Here is a 22593-nt window from a genome sequence, read left to right on the forward strand (position 1 = left end):
AATCCAAATTTTGAGATTTTCTTTTACTTTCACTATTGCTGATAAAGGTAAAACAGTACAAATAGAGGGTGAATCTCCCTAATGGGGCACAGACAGCATACACAAAACCTGAAAGGTATTCTCATCCCTCTGCACTTTATTCAAAGCTAAAAAAAAAAAAAAAGTTTACCTTTAGCTATACTCCTCGGAAGGAAGACCAACTCCAAAAATATACCCATCAATACCAAACTTTGGTTTAATTGGTCCAGTGCTGTCACCCACACACACACGCAACATATTAAATGGGACCTTTGTTAGTACTGTCAACATAAGGAAAACTACAATATAATTATATCCTTTAGAAGTACAAAACCAATATTTGATAGATTATTGCACTTGTTGTAGTTATATTATAGCCCTGATGAAGGGCACATAGTACCCCGAAATGTGTTGGCTGTGTCTTATCTGAACAAAGCTTATTATCACATCATTCCAGACTGTAAAAATTGTGTTGGCTCTTCTTTCTACAAATGTTTTCCATATTTTGTGCCTTTTTAATAATCATCACCCTTAGGGCAACTGTAAAAAGAAAAAGACAGATGTCAAATATCTTCCTCTCCCCTGTGAATCTTCCACTTCAAACTGCCTTTGGCCTAGTCACATGACCAGCCAGCGCTGTGCCTGAACACTGATCTCCCCTTCAGCAGAGTCAAAACGAGTACTATAAGAAAAAAGGAAGGATTTTGACATGTATATTTGACTTTTCATTGTTCTCCTAAGGGCGATGATAATTAAAAATAAGGCTTTTGATCTGACATTCCAGGTCCACTTTAACACAGATTTCACAAATGTATAATTGGATGATCTATTAGTACAAATGGCAGATTTCAAATTAAAAACTAGACGCCGGCTGCGTGTCCCTTGTAATTATGGCTTTACAACATCATTTTCTCACTTTCCTTTCCCTTCTGCTATTAAATCCATCATTTCTTCACATAGAAAAGCTGTTTACTAAAGCAAACTCACCTTTTAATCCAATCATCAGATGATCTGAGATTGTGTTTCAGGCTGGGTTTACACTATGGCGATGCGAGAACCCGAGGGATGCCAGTGCGTACAGAGTTCCCGCATCGTATGTCTCTGGCAGGCAATTCACACTGCCCTATGCGAACCGCTGGGGTGTTAATACAAAGTTAATGACACCCCCAGTTCGGTTCTCAGATCGCAATGCGAGCTGCCAAATGATGCAGTAATCGAATCAGTGTGAATCAGTTTCTTTTTTCTTCTTTTTTTCCTGTAATACTTTTTACGGCGACTTTTAAGAAAAGGTCTTTTTAAGTATTTTTAGATACTTCAAGTAATTGAGCAGAAGGAAGCAGGATTTCTACCTTGTCGCTAGACCATTCATTTCAACAGCAATCTAAGATTATACTAATGATAGTATTAGGATTATATGTGCAGTGAATAGATTTTATGGATGTTATTTACCCATAAAGGCCTCCTTTGTGTAGACATCCAAAAAGCCTTGAGACTTCTGCTGGATGCCTCCATCTTGGATGTGGTATCAGCATCCCCCTCAGACTCTATAGCAGGGGTGTCAAACTCAATTTCATCAAGGGCCGCATCGGCATTATAGTTGACCTCAAAAACTGTAAAACTATGTATGCAGAGTTCAGGAGTGCGCTACGTACAGAGTTAGGAAGTGTACTGTGTACAGAGTGCAGAGTTAAGAAGTGTACTGTGTACAGAGTGTAGAGTTAAGGAGTGTACTGTGTACAGAGTGAAGAGTTAAGAAGTGTACTGTGTACAGAGTGCCGAGTTAAGGAGTATACTGTGTAAAAAGTGCAGAGTTAAGGAGTCTAATGTGTACAGAGTGCAGAGTTAAGGAGCGTACTGTGTACAAAGTGCAGAGTTAAGGAACGTACTGTGTATAGAGTGTAGAGTTAATGAATGTACTGTGTACAGAGTGCAGAGTTAAGGAGCGTACCGTGTACAGAGTGTAGAGTTAAGGAATGTCCTGTGTACTGAGTGCAGAGTTAAGAAGTGTACAGTGTACAGAGTGCAGAGTTAAGAAGTGTACTGTATAAAGAGTGCAGAGTTAAGGAGTGTACTGTGTACAAAGTGCAGAGTTAAGGAGTGTACTGTGTACAGAGTGCAGAGTTAAGGAGTGTACTGTGTACAGATTGCAGAGTTAAGGATTATACAGAGTGCAGATTTAAGGAGTGCGCTACGTACAGAGTGTAGAGTTAAGGAGTGTACTGTGTACAAAGTGCAGAGTTAAGGAGTGTACTGTGTACAGAGTGCAGAGTTAAGGAGTGTACTGTGTACAGATTGCAGAGTTAAGGATTATACAGAGTGCAGATTTAAGGAGTGCGCTACGTACAGAGTGTAGAGTTAAGGAGTGTACTGTGTACAGAGTTAAGGAGTGTACTGTGTACTGAGTACAGAGTTAAGGAGTGTACTGTGTACTTGCAGGTAGATCATTGGTCGTCATCTGCCCCCCCCCCCCATGAGTGCATGCAGGGCAGGCAGGTATATGTGAGAGCTGCGAGCCACCAAGAGCAAATCTGTCCTTGTAAACACAGAAGGCTGGAGTTCCGGCATGTTCTGACTAAAAAAGAAATCCCTGGATGCAAGGGACACATGAAATAACCTGGAGGACCGGTTTTGGCCCCTGGGCCTTGTGTTTGACACATGCTCTATAGTATTCCTCTTCGCTCCTCCCTGAGCTGCTACATAATAGGTTATGTAGAGAAGGGAGGGGTGGAGGAGCTGGGCTAGCACTGACAGTAATTAGACACTCCCAGAGGAGGAAAATGCTCTGATGTGCAAGGAGGAAGGGGCTGTGCTTGAAAACAGACAGTTTACTGCCCTTCAAACTTTAGGGAAGGGCCAGACTGTGGCCAGTGGGAGTAGAAAATGCCCTGACATTAGTGGGAGTAAACAGTGCATCAGGCTTGGTGGTTCAGAGTAAAAAAAAGTGGGAAGAACAGTGCCACTAAATTATTAAAGTGTCAGTGTGAGAATTAGTTCCCCATCTCTGGTGTCAGTGGGAGGAATTGTCCCCAATTGTTGGTGCCAGTGGGAGGAATAGTGCCCCTTCTTTGGTGTCAGTGGAAGCAATAGCGCCCCTTATCAGTGGAAAGAATAGTGCCCCAAGGGCCGGATAAAGGCAAGCAAAGGGCCTCATCGGGCCCCCAGACCAGTGCTGTAGGCCTTTGCAAGTGAAAAAAAAAAAAAGAAAATGCTGCAAATAACCATTTTAGAGCCAGGCAACTAGCATTATCAGAAGAAGACCAGCAATGGCAGCCCCTGTTTTTTTCTTAGAAAATGTTTTCTTTACAGTCAGTTTCAGATCAGTTTTTGCTTTGCTGTTATTTTTTCCTTACAAGTTGGTGTGCTGATTGCACAGCAGACACATGGGAAATGCATGTCGGATGTCCATTATTCTTATGCTAGCATTTATATGTATGCAACATAGTTATTTAGTGGTGTCTAAAATACAATTTAAAAACAATATAAAAATGTAATGTGTACAATTATATCTACAGGTCTTTATGTCCGATGGAGAAGAAGAGACGGGGGGGATTGGGGTCCAAAGAGGGACATTTGGGAGCTATGTGAACTATGCAGGACAGCCAGTTATGTTGGGAGCGGGGGCAGGCATGGATTCATATACTGCATTATTGTCATAGCTTCTTCTCTGGTATGAAACCTTGGAGAGGCTCTAATGTCCAATGCTTGGGAAGACTGATACATATACATCCTATAACTGATGATTTGATTGCAGTGATGACATATTGATTTCTTTGTAGCTGAATGCAGGCTGTACATTGGCAGCACTGGGTTCAAATGGAGTAAAGAGAAACTGAAAATAGCTGTTAGAGTGGTGTTCACTGTTGAGGTGAGAAGAGAGGGAAGACAGCGCAGCGCCTTCTAAGTGCAGCAAGACATTTATTGAAGTATGTGCAGCAGTATTACACTCACATTTAGTCGGTGAATAAGATGCAGTTAGTCAAGTAATGTTGATCATCAGGAGCATCACTGGAGCGGGTCCTGGTGGTGGAGGAAGTGGATCCCGGTGAGAGCGGCAGGGGGGGGGGTTCCTCCGTGTGTACAGGGAAAGCCTCGGTGGTGTCCGCGGGCTCCCCGTCAACTGGTGGAACGCTGGCACTCGTGGGTCCTGGGATCCTGACGGCCTGAAGAAGGAGCGCATGCTCCGATAACGCGTCGCCGTAGCATCCCGCATCACCTGCAGGAGTGAAGTCAGGATCCCAGGACCCACGAGTGCCAGCGTTCCACCAGTTGACGGGGAGCCCGTGGACACCACCGAGGCTGTCCCTGTACACACGGAGGAACCCCCCCTGCCGCTCTCACCTGGGATCCAGGGAATATCCGATTGATCGGGGGATCAGGAAGGAATTTTTTCCAGTGCTGTAGCACATTGGATCAAGCTTTGCTGGGGTTTTTTCGCCTTCCTCTGGTTCAACTGCGGGTATAGGATTGTGTATATGTGATTGTATGGTTGGGTTTTCTTTACTGTTCTTTGTTTTTTATTGGTTGAGCCAGATGGACTTGTGTCTTTTTTCAACCTGACTAACTATGTAACTATGTAACAACTCTAGTCCTTGTATGCAAGAGTGGCCCCATAGGATGCTGCAAGAGAAAGGAGCCACCCTTTCATAGCACCAGCTTAAACTGGAACATAGGCAATGGTTAAAAGATAAAGAAGAAACTGCATACTCAGTAAGTGAATAAATCACCTGCTGAAAGTGTCGCCAGGAAAAGAAGTGAGGGGAATTCTTGCAGTGGGGACACCTGTTCCGGGCAGGATTTCCTCTCACTCTTTGTGTCCCTGGGATAGAAATTGAAGACCAATCTCCTCAATGCTACACAGACAAAAAAAAAACACAGATAGGATTTTTGCTGCCTTTTGGTAAATATTGAAAGCATTTTGTTATATCTGTTTAAGGTAGAACTTCACTCTCCCATTCAACATTGTCTATTTTTAATCCTCGTGCTGCTAGCATTAGTAAGTAGAAAGGAAAGTTTATCATATTTACTTATTTTAAACTTTTTTACATTTCTTCAGTTACTTCCTGGTTCCTTGCCTAAATGATGTCATACATCCCAGGAGTCTTCAGGAGGGTAGTAGAGGAGGATGGGTTTTCTCAACTAAGCACACTCCTCTATATACATGTTTGATCTAAGGCCATTGGTTGTACTCAGGCTGAGAAATACAGAGTTTGCAGCTATCTGGTCAACCTTCTTTATGGCCCAGCTATGGTTCAGATACCTACTTGGACACTATCCTAAAGTGAATCTAAACCCAAGAACAAAAATGTAATATACTGCAGCTTACCAATCTCCTTGGATGTGGTGGCTGCACTACTTTACTTTCTTTAGGCTTTTTATCCTATATTTATACCTTGTAATTAACATACTTCTTGCCCTATAGTTATAATGAAAACTCACTGTACTGTAGCTATGGAAGGGCAGTGTTGTCATTTACATACTTAGGTTGAAGAAGTCTATCTAGTTCAGGGATGTCTAAACTTTTAGTACACGGGTCACATTGTACACAGTGCCAAAATCTTCATGTTTTCTATTGTTTTGTTGAAATTGAAATAAAAAAATGACAAACTTTATTAGAGTTTTGGATACAGAAGGGAATAGTATAGTACCTCTGTCGGGTAATTGTAATGTCCCCAATGGGGACACAGACACCAATAAACCCTGCCACATGTTCAAACTCTTCCACGCTCTGTCAAAAACTGTATAAAATATTTTTGGTTAAAAGCACAGTAAAGCTTTTTTAGAACTTTACTGTGCTTTACTGTTACTTTAGAACTCTTTTTTATCTCTGCAGCACTCCACCAATCAGGCCTGTATGGTAGAGTGGCCAGACAGAAGCCACTCCTAAGTAAAAGGCACATGACAGCCCGCCTGGAGTTTGCCAAAAGGCACCTTAAGGACTCCTAGAACATGAGAAACAAAATTCTCTGGTCTGTTGAAACAAAGATTGAACTCTTTGGTCTGAATGGCAAGCGCTGTGTCTGGAGGAAACCAGGCACCACTCATCACCTGGCCAATACCATCCCTACAGTGAAGCATGGTGGTGGCAGCATCATGCTGTGGGGATGTTTTTCAGTGGCAGGATTTGGGAGTCTAGTCAGGATCAAAGGAAAGATGAATGCAGCAATGTGCAGATACATCCTTGATGAAAACTTGCTCCAGACCGCTCTGGACCCCAGACTGGGGCGAAGGTTCATCTTCCAACAAGACAACGACCCTAAGCACACAGCCAAGATAACACATAAGTGGTTACGGCACAACTCTGCTAATGTCCTTTAGTGGCCCAGCCAGAGCCCAAACTTGAACCCGATTGAACATCTCTGGAGAGATCTGAAAATGGCTGTTCCTCGACGCTTCCTATCCAACCTGATGGAGCTTGAGAGGTCCTGCAAAGAAGAATGGGAGAAATTGCCCAAACAATAGGTGTGCCATGCTCTTGGCTTCATACTCAAAAAGACTTGAGGCTGTAATTGGCGCCAAAGGTGCTTCAGCGAAGAATTGAGCAAAAGCTGTGAATACTTATGTACATGTGATATTTTATTTTTTTTTTTTTTTATTTTTAATAAATTTGCAAAGATGTAAAAAAACTTCTTTCATGTTGTCATAATGGGGTATTGTTTGTAGAATTTTAAAGAAAATAATGAATTTAATCCATTTTGGAATAAGGCTGTAACATAACAAAATGTGGAAAAAGCAAATCGCTGTGAATACTTTCCGGATGCACTCTAGTTGGTAACTTTTTTATACAGTAGGTGCTAATATACCCATTGCAAAAGCTATTATGCATAACGAATGTGTTGTTTAATACACTGACCTTCTTTTCCTCTTGCAACTGCTGCTGCCATTGCTGTCCAGGCTGCTGGAAAGGATTAGAGGTGGAGTACACTTGGTATCACTCCCCCTGGGACATGAGCCGGCGCTACAGAGGTAGCATCGGCCTATGTGGCTACTGCTTCCACCACAGTCACCTTCTCCCTTCGCTGCTGGTGCCAACTCTCTGCACCCTGATGCTTTGGAAAGGCAGGTCGGCAAGCCCAGATTGCAATCAATGGATTGCTGACCCCAGGGATGCACTTTCCTGGTTTGATGTCATGGCCCACATCAAAGGGCTCCGCAGGCCACAGGTTGAACATCCTTGGAGTAGGGCTTGTGACCCAACAACACGGTATAACAATACAGGTTAGGTTGGGCAGGAACTAACGGGATTAAAAGCCCCCCAACCTAATCAGTGCATAGCACAGTAAAGACTTCTTAGAACACATGTTATCCACATGTCTCATCTCATCACATATCCCAACCATAACCATAAAGTATGGCTTCTATGGAGTAGAGCTTTGGTTGCAATGAGACACTATAACCATACAGGTTATGGTGAGAAGGCAAGACAAAAGCATTCAAAAAGTCCCCAAACCAAATCAATGCGTAGCACAGTAAGTGTCCATTCACACTGGTACGACTTGTCAGGCGACTTGGTCAGCCTGACAAGTCGTGCACCATCGCTCCCACAGTACAGGAGCCGTTCTAATAGGAGCGACACAAGTCACTCCGACTTAGAAAAAGGGTCCTGTACTACTTCGGGGCGACCTGGAGGTGACTTGCATTGACTTCCATTATGTGAAGTCCGTGCAAGTCGCGCCGAAGTCGCGCTGCACGCGACGTTACAGGTCGCCCCCTAAGTCGGAGCGACCTAATGTGAACGGGGACTTAAGCCTTCATTTTAACTGAAGGCATTCCTAAATACAATAATAGATCATTTTATAATGTTACAGTTAAAAAAAAAACAAGCAACACCTTGTTTACACATTATGTTCTTCTTTCAGGATAATCAGGACGGGCCCTCCAGCGAAGGAATTTTTGTGTCCAAGATAGTTGACAGCGGCCCAGCTGCCAAAGAAGGCGGTCTTCAGATTCATGACAGGATTATCGAGGTATGTGAAATCTGTCTGGTTAAAGTTCCATGTCAAAACTGATGAGAGGTCTGTGACCTCCCTGCTAAAGGAAAGAGGTATAAGATGTTGAGTATCTCCAGGAAGTGAAGTCCATCAAATGCTGATGGAATGGAGTCACAGATGACCTTTGTGTCCTGAAGCGCATCTTCTATATTTAGGTACATGGCTGCATACTGCTGCATGTCTTGACTTATCGAGAACACGCCGATCTTTTTACATTCTGTGTTTGTGGCTAACCACACAATTAAGGCAATATGTGACATGTTGTTATCATGAAATAAAACCTGGACCTTTTTTTTTTTTTTTTACCATCGAAGACTCTGAAAAGAAAAGTTGGCTGAGATTCCGAAAAGCAAAAGTGGCTGAAGGAAGACCTGTCCTTGTCACCCATGGCAGCCAATTGGATTTTTCTTTTCTTTTAAAGGAGAACCATATAGGACTCCCAATGCAGACCTCCTCCCAGAAATGCTAATTTCTTGGCTTCAGTACTTCACTGACCTGGAGCAAGTATGCAGATTAGTAAATCAAAGTGAACACAAAGAGCCTGATCCGTATACTTGCTCCAAGGCCTTGTCTTTGAAACTTCTTAAGTCATTGGATTAATATGACAGTCAAGAAACCTGTAGTTTCAGTGTAATTGAATGACAAGGATACTGCCAAAGTAGTCAACCTGTTTTGGACATACAAGTTCTAAGTCGTAGCTTGTGCTTTCAAAGGGAGAGGTCAGCAATGGCAGCTTCCATATTTACTTGTTCTAGGTTTCCTTTAAGGTATATTTATATTGTGAACTCGATGGGCTAGTTTACAGCAGTCTACTGTGGTCAGACAATGATGGGCTACGAATGGCCAATTAGCTTTATAGTTAAAAATGTTGAAACCAATAGCTTTTTTTTGTTACTTGCGGCCAACTTTTGTTTCCAGTGCAGTATGGGAGTATAAAAGTGAAATTCTGATTACTGTGTAGAAAAATGACTCTGTGGCTAGCATAGAACAATTTGGACAGAGCCACCCGATAAAAGCTGTTTTCCAGGGAATGGTGAGTTTCTTACTTGCTCTGTGGCAGAGCTATAGGCGCCATTCAAGCGTCAGTGAATATGCCTCTCCCACTGCAGGCTGTGGTTACTCCCGTCAAATGCTATGTCACTACTTTGCCCTTCAATGACATAAGTAGTACGAACTTCAAACTACGGTAAGGGAAAGGATGGCTGACAAATCTGGAAGAGTGCGAAGTTTGGTCTTGCTGCCTGCCGAGCAAATTAATATGCAACATCAACTTTTACACAGTGGCTCTGTTTGAATTGGTTTTTTTTCCAAGAAATTGGGCTACTTTAAAGGGGTCCTGTCAAGTTTTAAAAATAACCACATGATAAGTGCAAAATTGACATGATCAGTCTCTGACAACCAAAATGTGTGCTTGTTGTGGCACAGTTAAGCTGAATATATCTTCAGCTTCTCTTCCTTTTAACCAGTATATAACTTTATAGGCAGTTTCTGTCTATGGCTTTTCTTTTGTGACATATTCCTTTTAAAGTCACAGTTATAAGGCCTAGGGTTTTTGTCTTGTCATTGCTTTGCAATTACTTGATTGCCTGCTTTGGCATACACACAGCATGGCTACATTCATGGTGCCTAAGTGATGGGTACTCTAGGAAGCAGCAGCTGAAGTACCAAAGACGTTTGCTGCCATCCCGAAAAGAAGCTGTCATTCTCTCTTGCCGTGTGCTCTGAACTGTGAATATTGGTGTAGCCTTGTTTTTTGTTTCCATTAAGAATTATTTTGTGACTGTGTTTTAGCTGGTTGTAAAAGGATGGTGTTTTGATGGATTTGCCTCCAGCATGTCCTGTGTTTGAAATTATGTGCAAATAGAATTAAAATAGTTTTCCCATGATGATAAGCTAAACTCAAGATAGTCAAGTAAATACACACAATTGTTAATCTGTTCAGCCAATCTTGTGGTCCTAGGTACATCCCACAAGACAGCACACTCAACTTGATGACTTTACTTTACTCCACTAGAGTTAAAGTGAACCTATGGATTGGTCTTTCATTCAAACTTAGCTCCTGATCTAAAGAGTGAGCATGTTGATTTATTTTTAGTGGGTGTGGGGTCCCCAAAACCATGTACTTTTTTATGAAATATAATTACCTATAGCTTGTGCAGTTGGCCTATGGCTTGCCTCCTACAGGTCCCTGTCCCTTCTTATTGAGCACCAAATGCATTGTGTGTCCTGTAGGAAGGCATCAATTGACCCTATAAGTAGAGGTTGAAATGAACCCAGGATGCAAACAAATGTCAGGTCTAAAGACCTGGGGCTACCCCAAAAGGTAAGGCAAGATCACAGTTTCAATATCAAGCATATTCCTAGCAAAATAAAACATAGATACTGTATATTTAGTACATCTCTGCAATACATGCACATTCCTTCATTCATCCCCGTCAAAAATGCTGCAAGTGTGGAGAACGACGATCAGTGGGGGTCCTACACCTATGTAAATTCACTTCTTCCAGCCAGAACTATCCGCAAAGATCAATAAAATATAGGCAAATTGGATTGACACACAGGAACTAACCATCTAGCTTTGCTTTGTATTACTGGTCTCTTGTGCAAGATGTCTCAAGTTATGTTTTAGGGACTTATCTATTTTTTGGGTACCCACCATAGTGGGCCTTTGGTTTCCTATGGGACTGTGTGGCCCTCATTCCTCATTCCATTGATTAGTGCACTACAGAACTCAATCTATTCCCCACCTCTCTCTGTGCCACTCTAGGTGCGTTTATTGATTTCTTTCCCAATTAAAGGGTGCTACTGCCATGGCTCCTAAGAGCCTTCCCTCAAATTTTGTATATTGAAAGGGCTCTTGAGAGATGTAGTTCTGGAGGTGTGCCTATCCCAGTAGGAAACTAGCTCCTAGCAGCTGCTGCTGCAAGAATTTTACAGACCTGGCAAGCTTGTCACTTGGATTAATGCTTTTTTTCAATAAAGGAACACATCACAGGAAAAAAAAATTGCTGGGACATGATCTAAGGGAGGAAGACGGAGGAATGGGGGTACATTCACTTAAAGTATACCTAAAAGCAAAACTTTGGAGAGATTAGAACTGGAGAGAGATTAGAACTGGAGAGAGATTAGAACTTTTGCCAGTTTTTATTGCCGTCTGTGTCACTGTTAGGAAGATTCCCTCTAGCTATTTGTCCTGTTTACCATTACCATTTAAAATGAAAGTAAAAAAAATCCCAAATTTTGGGTTGTCTTCAGAAACAAATTAGGAGAAAAAATGTTCCAATGAGGACACTAGTTATGGTGACCTGGGGGGTCCCCAAGGAATTCCCTTTATATGCAGGATTTCCTTTCACTTTCAGTTTGGCTATGGGACAAAAAGTGAAGGAAAATCTCCGCAATGGGACACAGATGGCAAAAAAAAAATCTGACTTAGCTTTTAACCCCCCTACTCCATCCAAAATGGAAAAAAAACTGCCTATAGTTCTACTTTAAGCAGCACACCACACTGCTGAAGTCATCACTCTGCTCTGTCCTCCTGTCAACAAGTTCTCAGTGTCAGACTGACAGCATTTGTTGGCCTATTTTATCCTTCTTTCTGTAGAAATGCTGCAGAGAAGTACATGAAGGTCATAAAAAAAAGGTATTTTTTAAAGATCAACTGTACAATTTAAAAAAAACCACAAAATTTATATATCTAATGTATCAATTAAAAACATTCAAATGTCTTTTAACCTGAATTTGCATTTTTATTTTTTTTGAATATTGGTGGGCGGCATTTTAAGCCAGCATCTCAAGGGCCATGACCTTCCAACTTTTCAAGAACAATTGCTGACTAGCAAAAATACATAACATTGATTGTTCCTGCTGGTTGCTGAGTTGTAAACTTCTTTATTTAAGCTGCACGCCCCTTGGCTCCTGAAAATTGTTGACTGGCTCTTAACTGGACTGAGGGGTTCCTAAAATATCCAGAAATCTGTACACTTGGTAGCCGACTCAAATATCATACCAGATTTCTTAATATTTGACGAGTTTATTTTAGGCATCCTCTTCCTTTTTAATAACCTGGCAGAGCTATTTAAAAAAAAAATACACAAGACAGCTCTTAATTATGGTTGTGTTTAAAGTTAAATAGGATTAAAACGTTGCTTAATGAGAGATTCCCCGTTAAGCTGTCTAATCTTCCCCTAAAGACGTATCGCTGTTTTATTTTTTTTTATTTTTTTTACGACTCTTCATAAGACTTGGTGATAGATTCTGAAAAGCTCTCCTTCTGTGAATCTGAAAATAATGAATGAGAGCTGAGGTTTAATAAGATATAAGCAGATAGAAAATGCCCGTTGCCAAGGATTTCCCTGTGATCATGCAACTGTCAATTTGTTGCAATGTACAATCCTAATCTACCTTTGGCTGGAGGCCTTGCTGAAGGCTGCAGTATGACAGTTTTTGGGCTTGACAAGGCGATTTTCCAGAGATTTTCCTTAAAGATGATGAGTTCAATAAGCCATATGCCTCAAGTGTCTTTGTTTAAGCTATAAAAGAGATGGGGGAGAGAGGGTGATTCAAGGATACAGAAGTTAATTTTGTAAAATTTAGATAATTTGTATGAAAATATTTCAGACCTTTAAAGTAAACCTGTATTTGGCATGTTCAGGGCAAAGAAGCAAATGCAGTAAGACAGAAAGGATAGGGAGCTCTTTCGGTTTGCTTGCTGCATTTGTGCAAGTTACAACTTAGTTTCGAGTCAGAGCTTACACTCTGCTAGGGGCAATTTTGTTGCCCCGAGGTTTTAGGCCTGTTTATAGCCTGCCAGCCTACAGAGTCGTGAAACGCATCAAACGGGTCCATGTCTGTCCGATGCACCGTTGTCTTTTATGAATGGGAATAAACACTTCAAGTTCATTCATCTCTGAGTGCGGTCACTTTTTCTCTTTGGAAGCTTGATTACTGGATGGCGGGTTCCGACCAGCACCTGGACATTTATGCCTCACCTGAGCGGCTTTTCCTGTGTTGCTTGAGGGAAAGTCACACCCATTGTCCTGGCACTGCCAAGTTTTCCTCTTATAGACTAACAGGGAAATGGAAGACCAACAATAGGATAGTACTGTGTGCGCCCATTACCCCGCATCCTCGAAAGCATCCTTTCTCAACCTTTTTAACATAGAGAAACCCTTGAAATATATTTTTGGTCTCAGGGAACCCCTGCTAATAACTACTATTTATACGGCTCACTTTACATTCATGTGATGGTCACTAAGAAGAATGTTGCTTACATTGGTGGTCATTGGGAAGAGTACAGTTAGCTAAAAAGATCATGGTTGTTAGTGGTTACTTATCTAAGAGGCAGAAATTGGTCATTGCTCAAGGATCCCCTAGGTCAGCGATGGCGAACCTTGGCACCCCAGATGTTTTGGAACTACATTTCCCATGATGCTCAACTACACCGCAGAGTGCATGAGCATCATGGGAAATGTAGTTCCAGAACATCTGGGGTGCCAGGGTTCGCCATCACTGCCCTAGGTTGTGAACAAGCACGGTATGTTCGTGTGAAACGCATCAACCTTGTTCTATTACATCTGTCTGATTTGGCGATGGATAAGGAACCTCGACAAGCACTTCTTTGAATGTGGTGTGCTGCCATGTTCTTCCTTGTTAACTCTGTATTCCGCGGTTGTGAGCCGAGGCGAGCACCCGCAGCAATGTGCTGAACCATCCATCTGCCTGAGCGGTGTGTGCACTTTTGTTTGGTCAAGGATCCCCTAACAACCTATGGAGGAACCCAAGGTTTCTATTGAGCCCTCATTGAGAAAAGCTGCTCTTAGGCTTTATGTACACTAGCTGCTCCTAAACTCACGTTTATGAGCTTTTGGTGTTTTCTTGCCAAAGCCCCTAAACGCAACTCATTAAAAGCTTAAATGTCCATGTACACATAGGCTTTTAGCAGAGTTTAGGAGCAGCTGCATTTAAGGGAGGTTAAACCTCTCTCACCTGAACGTGGAAGAATTGCATTTTGGAGAGGAGCATTTTGGCCAAAGAACGTGTCAACAAACTCCTGTAAACCACGGTACTGGTTTACATGTGGCTTTGCAGTGTTTAGCATTTTTCTGTGGCTGGCATCCAGGGGAGGTTAGTGCACATAAAGCCTAAAGTGAACCCAGACGTGTAACTAGAACCTTAAGGACCCCGGTGCAAGAAACCATTAAGGCCCCCCCCCCGGACCCCTGGCCAGGGCCCTTCCCTTCAAGCCTGGGGCTCTTCCCAATGATCCTGGGGCCCTTTACTCTCATTGCGGGGCCCTTTCACAAGTTCTGCAGTGGGCTCCCTTCCTGCCATCTCAGGGCCTCCCAACGGTGGTGGAATGCCAGGAGGACAGTGATTTCTCTACATGCTGCCCCTGGCCCCCCTCCTATCCAGATGTACAGGGGAGCCACACAGGCCCCCTGGAGCATGGGTCCCCTGGAGCATGGGGCCCGGTTGCAATTGCAACCCCTGCAATCCCTGTAGTTACGCCCCTGAGTGAACCTATTACTTTAGCCTGAGTGGGTAAAGCACAGGATTACTTTAAAACTGAAGTCCAGGTAGATGAAACATAAAAATGCCTATTAATGCAGTTATGTATTTATTAAAAAAAAATACAAAAAATGTATTTTTAAATATAGCTACTGTCATTAGATTTGGTATCTGTCTCCTGTAATTCATTGTACAGCAGCACTCAAACTGGGACAGGGAAGAGCAGCACTATGAAACAATCAAGCATGCTGCATGCCCACGTGCTTACAATCTGAGCAGAGGGACTCTCTCTTTGGTCTGCTGCTGCGCGTTTACAGTCCAATTACAAGCTAGGATAGGGAGGTGATCTAGCTTCATTGCTTACCTGCAAGGCACAGAATAGTCCAGACATCAATCTGGCTGTGTTGTTTAGCAAGACTGTGTAAATCTCAGAACTGGACAGCCATGGATACAAATCCTTTGCCAAATAAGACAGCTCCCATACAGTTTACGTATTTCATCAGGTAATTTAACTGTTTGTTTGGAGTTCAGGGGAACTCCAACTGATTTTTGTCATTCTAGTTATGAATTGAGTATGGAAGGGTTGTTTTTTTATGTTTATGTTGCTCCAGGTGCATATGCTGGTAGAATTTACTCTCAATCAATTACCTGGTGGTCTACATAGCATTGCTGTGAGTTTAACTTTTCACTCTCTAAAATGGAGCCCCTTTTGGAGAACCCACTAGTGGATATGTCACTAGTTCTCAGATGGATTCTTTATATCAGTGGTCTCCAAACTGTGGCCCAGGGGGCAGGGGCAGTCTTTTGTTTGCTTTTATCCAGCCCTTGGGGCACTATTTTCATCCACTAATACCAACAATGGGACATAATTCCCCCCATTGACACCATTGAAGGGACAGAATTTCTTCCAATGACACCAATGATGGGTCACAATTCCTCCCAGTGACACCAAGATGGAGCACAGTTCCAATGACACCAACAATGGGCCTAAAGACAACAATGATGGGGCACATTTCCTCCCTCTGACACCAACGATGGGGCACAATTCCTCCCACTGACATCAACGATGGGGCACAATTCCTCCCACTGATACCATCAATGGGGCATTGTTTATTCCCACTGACGTCAGGACCTTTTCTACTCCCAATGGCCACAGTCCGGCCCCCCCTCAAGCCTGATAGACAGTGAACTCACCCTTTGTTTAAAAAGTTTGGAGACCTCTGCTGTACATAAATATATCCCAAAAGGAAAAACAGGAAGTTAATCTTACCATCGGTATCATCATTATTGATATTATTATACAGGATTAATATAGCGCCAACAGTTTACGCATTGCTTTACAATATAAAAAGGGAGACAATACAGTTACAGTTACAATACAATAATTTAGAAGCTCAGATGAGCTTGCGATCTAGTAGGGTGGGGCAGGTGATAAAAAAGGTTGTAACTGTGGGGAATGAGCTGAAGGAAGTGGAAAAAGATTAGTTGGAGGCGTGATAGTCTTCCCTGAAGAGATGAGTTTTCAGGGATTGCCTAAAGGCAGCAAGAGTAGGAGATAGCCAGACAGATTGAGGTAGAGAGTTCCAGAGGATGGGAGAGGCTCTGGAGACATCCTGGAGACGAGCATGGGAGGAGTAGACAAGGGAGCTTGAGAGCAGGACGTCTTGAGAGAAGTGGAGAGGACTGCTTGGGTGATATTTGGAGACAAGATTGGTGACGTAGCTCGGGGAGTTGTTATTGGCTTTGTATGTTATGGTTAATATTTTGAATTTATTTTGCTGGGGGATTGGGAGCAAATGTAGGGCTTGGCGGAGAGGGGTGGCAGACACTGAGCGGTTGGTAAGGTAAATGAGTCTGGCAGCAGCATTAATGATAGACTGAAGAGGGGATAGCCTATGGAGAGGTAGATGGAAAAGTCTCCAAGAAGACACAGTAATAAAAACATTATAGAGGATCCAAACCCATTTTCTAAATTTAAAAAGGAAGAGTCCTGTTGGGAGTTCTATACCAGCTGATAGGCGCTCCAGTGGTTTAAGAATTTTAATAATTTGAACAGGCTCATCAAGATGTGTTTTTGTACAAAAAGATACTTTTTGTATAGTTTTGAGTCAACTCTAAAGCAAATCCAATTCCGTTTCAGAAATATAGATTTGATCTGATACCAGGTCCTTGGCTCTGAATAACCACAGTTCATATATTTCCCTGAACATTTATAGAACAATAAAGTGAAAATATTTCCTAGTCATAAGTAGAATGTATTTTCTTTAAATACTGGCTCGGTTGCAAAGTTGTTGGCAAGTCATCAGCTTGAACTGGTGCAATTCTGATTTCTCTCTTCGTATGTGATTTCAAGAAATTAAGAAACAGCTGTCGAAGATTGCTCCCTCTGGCAGGAGAACAATATCTCTCTGCTCGTATTCTGCTGATAAAACGCCGTCTGGGATTTGGGGAGGCAGTGGTTTTAAATAATAGCCAAGGTCCAACATTTATGTTTAGCCAAGCTCTCATAGCATTTTCATGATTGCACTGCAGTGTAAAAATTAATAGAACACAGATCACTGGGCAAGCTTCAGAACAGTCATACGAAAATGTATTTCTTTGGGATTAAGAAGACCATGAAACTACGAGTGCCTCTATCAAGATAATCCAGATTTGTAGCGTTGAGGTCACTGTTACAGACACAAATTACAGGCTTGGAGGAGTTTATTATTTGGTTAAAAAAGTTACATTTTTTTTTGTTAGAAAAACTTTTTGAGAGTTGTTGAGTTTTTTGAAAGTCAGTAGCTTTCAAAAACTTTGAAAAATATAAGTGACCGTTGTCTCTGTTAGACCTTCTGCGGTATCTTTCTGACTTTGAAGAAATATTCCCAAACTGAAAATCCATATGACATAGTCCTATCATGGTTTGAATTGGGTGGAGTGCGGGAAATCGGGGTTGTCTTCACAACACAGGTCATCACACTAGGGATCGACCGATATCATTTTTTTCAGGGCCGATGCTGATACTAATTTTCTGGCCACTCTTCAGGCTGATAGACGATATTTGGTGCCAATTTTATATACATTTAAAGTTTTTATTTTTTACACTGTCCTTTTAAATTATTCTTTTTTTATCACTTTTATTGGTTTCATAAGGAATGTAAACGTCCCTTGTGACAGTAATAGGCAGTCACAGGTACTCTTTATGGAGTGATCTGGGGTCTATAAGACGCCAAACCCCTCCTCTGCACTTAAAAACATTCAAAAGTTTGGCAGTTTTCAATACTGTAATTTTTTTAAAATCTGGCGCCTTTAAGGCACCAGTAAGTGATGTCATGACAATGCTTCCAGGTTACTACATCGGAGACCCGATCAGAGCTGATTCCCGGCTTTGTTTGGGTCTTCGGCCAGCCGGCAGACATGCGGGCTGGTTGCTCGGGGCTCCCGGTGGGACGGGAGACCCGGGCGGAGTGGCGTAAGGCGGTGGAAGGGGCCTAAAGCCTGTTTAGCTGCATTGGTTGTTATTACAAGAAAGCCGACCATCGGCTCTAAAAAAAACGGTACCGGGGTGATGCCTGTAGCTGCAGGTACAACCACTTGAATCGGTATTGGTCAAATCTGCAAGTTTGTGACCGATACTTAAAAAAAAAGTGGCCCCACCATTAATCGGTCGATCCCTACATCACACCTATGTGAACTCGTTGGACATCCCATTAATCCTAGTTCTTGGTGATGATAACGGCATCGATGCCTATGGGAATGCTCTCCACAAGATTTTGAGAGCCTGTGTCTACAAAATTTTTTGCCCATTCAGTCAAAGAGCATTTACGAGATCAGTTAATGATGTTGCATGAGAACACCTGGCTTGCAGTTGGCTGCCCAACTCATCCTAAAAGTATTCAGCAGGGTTGAGGTCAAGGTTCTGTGCAGATCACTTAAGTTCCTCCACACTCAACTCGTGAAACCATGTATTTATGGAGCTTTATTTGTGCCCACTGGTACAGTGCTGGAACAGAAAAAGCCAATCTCCAAACTGTTGCCACTTAGGGAGTTCTATAATGCAAATAAGGAAAATATAGGGCAAAGAAACATGGAAAAAACATTTTGACAGAACATAAACCTGAAAGCTAAAACCTCAGCTATAATTGAAAATCTAACTTTTAATCAGAAACCTCCTGAACCGCAAGGGTTGTGCTTGTTTCATCGACAGGATGAAGAATCAAGTGAAATATTCATCCTATGTCTTGCTCTGTTTGCAGCAGGTGCTCTCTGATGCTCCCTGGATATGGACAGGACCCTGACATTAAATAGCTTAGACCAATAGGGCAGTGAGGAGGAGTGGCTTTGGGGGACCAGACATACAGAGAGGAGGGGGCGTGGGGGAGTGAGTTAAAGGGTATTTCACCTTATTGTATACCCCTTAGACCAGTGATGGCAAACCTTGGCACCCCAGATGTTTTCAACTACATTTCCCATGATGCTCAACCACACTGCAGAGTGCAGGAGCATCATGGGAAGGGCAGTTCTGAAACATCTGGTGTGCCAAGGTTCGCCATCACTGCCCTAGACCAAGAATTTCTCAACCACGGTTCCATCACAGGCTGCTAGGGCTTCCATGAGCTATTAGAAATTTCTACCTCTCAGACTTTTTAAATTAATATACAGTATAACTGAATTAAATGTTGGTCTTTTTTAATCTGCTTAAAGTCTGGCTTTAACGACTTTATACTGAGATTTACTGGTGTACTGCTACGTTGACTGGAGTTTTCTTTAAAGGAAACCACCATTTTGCTGATGGTCATTAGCTTCTGTTAAATTTACGAATGGCGTGGTGACAAAGTCTCCAGTTCCTGAAGACAATTGTTACAATATGACTGCACTTTGATGTGGTGAAGGTCTCATTTTTGCAATCTGGAGTTGATGAGCAGTCTCTGACAGTTTAAATTGTATGACTTCTGCTTGTGATTTCTGGCTGGCTGAAAAAGGCCATAACTTCCCCTCGATATAGATGTGAACTCGCTGTGGCGTAACTGTGTTTTGTTGTGTTTTGTCTTCCCCATGGTGACCTGCCTGCTAAAACTGATGGGGGTGCTGTACATTTCAACAAATCGTCTCCCGCTATTGAAATGTCATTTAGGAAAACTTTTCCGCCGCTAGTCAGCTAAGGAGAGTATTTTTTGTTCAGTCCCTTGTGTCATGCTTCCACATTGATGGGTTTAATAAGTTTGTGGTTTGTATTTTGGACAATAGATTTATGAAGAGTTGATGCTTCAATGTATCTGGTTTATGAGTCAAGAAATTTTTTCCTCCCCAGTGTCTGTGAACTAAACTCAAAGACCTTGTCCATCTAAAATTGATATTTCAGTTTTGAATAGACATTGGTGAATTAAAATGTTATTGCACTTTCTCTTCATTCATTCATACTTTATACTCTTCGTTCATTGACAGACACAGCTCCTTATCTTCTTGATCATTGGGGTTATATTGCCCTCTACAGGAGTAGGACACTAAGCAGGAAAAAGCTTGAATATGCCTATGGGGCAGTCCCAGGGAGTTTACTTCCACTCTCAGCTATAGGCACTCAGTTTTTTTGCCTAGTCAGGAGTAAGGACCTAGTACTTTCTGTGATCTCTGGTCCTGGCAATTTTTTCCTTTTTAATGGAATTTGTTACCTATCAATGTTATTTTTTTCCTATGAGAATCTACAATTAACTGCCAGACTGGGCGACAGACTGGATAATCTAGATCCAGAGGGTCCCCCCAGTCTGGTCAGAGAGCTTGCGCAGGCCTCAGCTCCACGCTAGGTCGGGCGCGACATAGCCCCACTGGACCGGGGCTGGCCTGCAAGTTAAACGTCTCGCAAGGGCACATACGACCTGGCCTTGGCCTGAGTCGAAGCATTTCTCCTGGCCAACAGACCCCCTATTCTGATGGAGTGGTGGTCTGTCAGGAGCGGTGCCCACCCTGTTCCTGGTATGGTAAGTAGCTGTCCCCCCTTTAACCCTGGAGGTTTTTGGGGCGGACGTGGGCCCCCTCCCTGGGACACTCGGAACCCCGAGTTCCTCTCCTTCCCATGCAGCCCCCCCCTTCTTGGGAGGTTTGTGGCACGGTCTCGGGATCCTCTGGCTGACGCCAGAGATGCATTAGTGGCTCCTTGGAGTCAGTATCATCTGATTTACGCCCTCCCCCTCTCGAACTTCTACCAAAACTCCTGTGCAGGATCGAGGCAAAAGGGATTCCGGTAATTCTAGTGGCTCCAGTCTTTATAAAAAAAAAGGAGAATTATACAAATTAATCATTGGTTAAACCCACAAATGCTTTTTTTTATACCACTACTATTCCTTTATACTGACTTTTGAAATTTAAAAATACAGCATTTAGAAATTTGATGAGAGGTTTAGCACTGGTAAACACTTTTTTTTAAGATAAAAATGAGGGACAAATGAGGAGGAAATAGGGACAGAGGGACTTTGTTCCAAATCAGGGACAGTCCTTTGAAATCAGGGACAGCTGGGAGCTACTGTATGCTATTGAGAGATGAGTATATGATTGCAAATGGCGGAGGAAAGTATGTGGGCCCAAGACCTGAATCTTAGATTGGTGGTGGTCTCTGAATATGAATACTATTTACCCCTTTCACCTTTTCTACTAGACCAGAGGATTAGAGGTATTGACATCAGAGAGACCTAAGAATTTATGATTCAAAAGGCTATAAAGAAACTTAAGCCGGCCATAGATGGTTCGAATGGTTCAATCCTTGTATGGCAGGCTGATTGTACCCAAGTTGATTCGTCAATCGACTTGACAACCAGCATGTCGGAATTTTAGGATGCAATTATTGATAGTGACTAAAGTCCCTAGCAATGATCACTGTGTTCTCCCGGTAGGGACATCCCCGCCATTTGCTCTGGTACAGAAACGGATGGGAGTTCCAAAATTCACCTGAACAGAAATAGAGGGGAAATCTTCCAATGGGGGTACCTGTTCTAATGACAACTCCCCATGAGGGATTTCCTAGAACTGTCCTTCATTTTAAACCAAATCCTACTATACCTCTTTCTTCCCCAAATGTGCCCTCTTGGTCTGATGTATAGAACTCTATAAAAATACACTTATAGCATATAACTACCAAAAAAAGTTCCTTATAATGGTGAATGTTCCTTATAATGGTTTTTTCACTAAACATTTTTTCACTAAACCTATTAATTCTTCAATTTGTAATTGTGAAAAGTCGGCATACCAGCCTTTCTCAACCAGGGTTCCTCCAGAGTTTGCTAGGGGTTCCTTGAGCAAGGAGCAATTTCTTCCTCTCAGACAAGTTTCCAATGACACCATTATTTTTTTTAGCTATCTGTAAAAGGGGGATTCTTCCCATCGACCACCAGTATAAGGAACATTTTTCCCACTGATCACCAATGTAAGGAACATTCTTCTCAATGACCACCAATGTAAGGAACATTCTTCCCACCTACCACCATTATAAGGAACATTCTTCCCACCTACCACTATTGTAAGAACATTTTTCCCACCGATCACCGATGTAAGGAGTATCCTTCCCACTGACCCCCGATGTAAGGAACATTCTTCTCAATGACCCCCAATATAAGAAGAATTCTTCCCACTGGCCCCCAATGTAGGGAACATTCTTCTGTATGACCGCCAAAACACGTAGCAGTCTTTCCGTTGACAACAAATATAAAGATCATTCTACCCACTGACCATCAGACTAATGTACAGTAAGCTGTAGATTTAGCAATTAATTGCAGGGGATCGATGAGACTAGAAAGATATGTTGTGTTAAGCTTTAGTAAGTGTTCCTCCATGCTAGAAAAGTTGAGAAAAGCTACAGTATACTGTAAAGGAAAAGTAGTGTAAAAAAAGCACTTGTGAGTTTAAAGTGGTTGTTAACGATCACCTTGTAAAACAACCCACCCAGTTTGAAATAGAAATGAAAGGCAAAACTTGACAAAATGTGGAAAATTTCAAGGTGTATAAATACTTTTCCAAGGCACTGTATATATGCATAAATAATACACATAGGCTTACAGACGCCTCTAACACCAGCGTTAAAAACCTGGATACAGATTTTCTGAAAATCCAT

The 22593-nt window shown here is 42.3% G+C and overlaps 1 protein-coding gene across 2 annotated transcripts in view; it reads left to right on the top strand.

Annotated features, from left to right (window-relative positions):
- PDZRN3 (PDZ domain containing ring finger 3) overlaps positions 1-22593 on the top strand; it is a 386786-nt gene that overhangs the window by 52887 nt on the left and 311306 nt on the right. For both annotated transcript variants that reach the window (XM_082265835.1, XM_082265836.1), the window contains one exon: positions 7875-7982. In XM_082265835.1, coding sequence (XP_082121961.1) covers positions 7875-7982 — 108 coding nt within the window. The remainder of the gene's footprint in view (positions 1-7874; positions 7983-22593) is intronic.

The sequence above is a fragment of the Pelophylax lessonae genome (assembly GCF_965119305.1).
Source record: "Pelophylax lessonae genome assembly, chromosome: 8".
Taxonomy (NCBI): domain Eukaryota; kingdom Metazoa; phylum Chordata; class Amphibia; order Anura; family Ranidae; genus Pelophylax; species Pelophylax lessonae.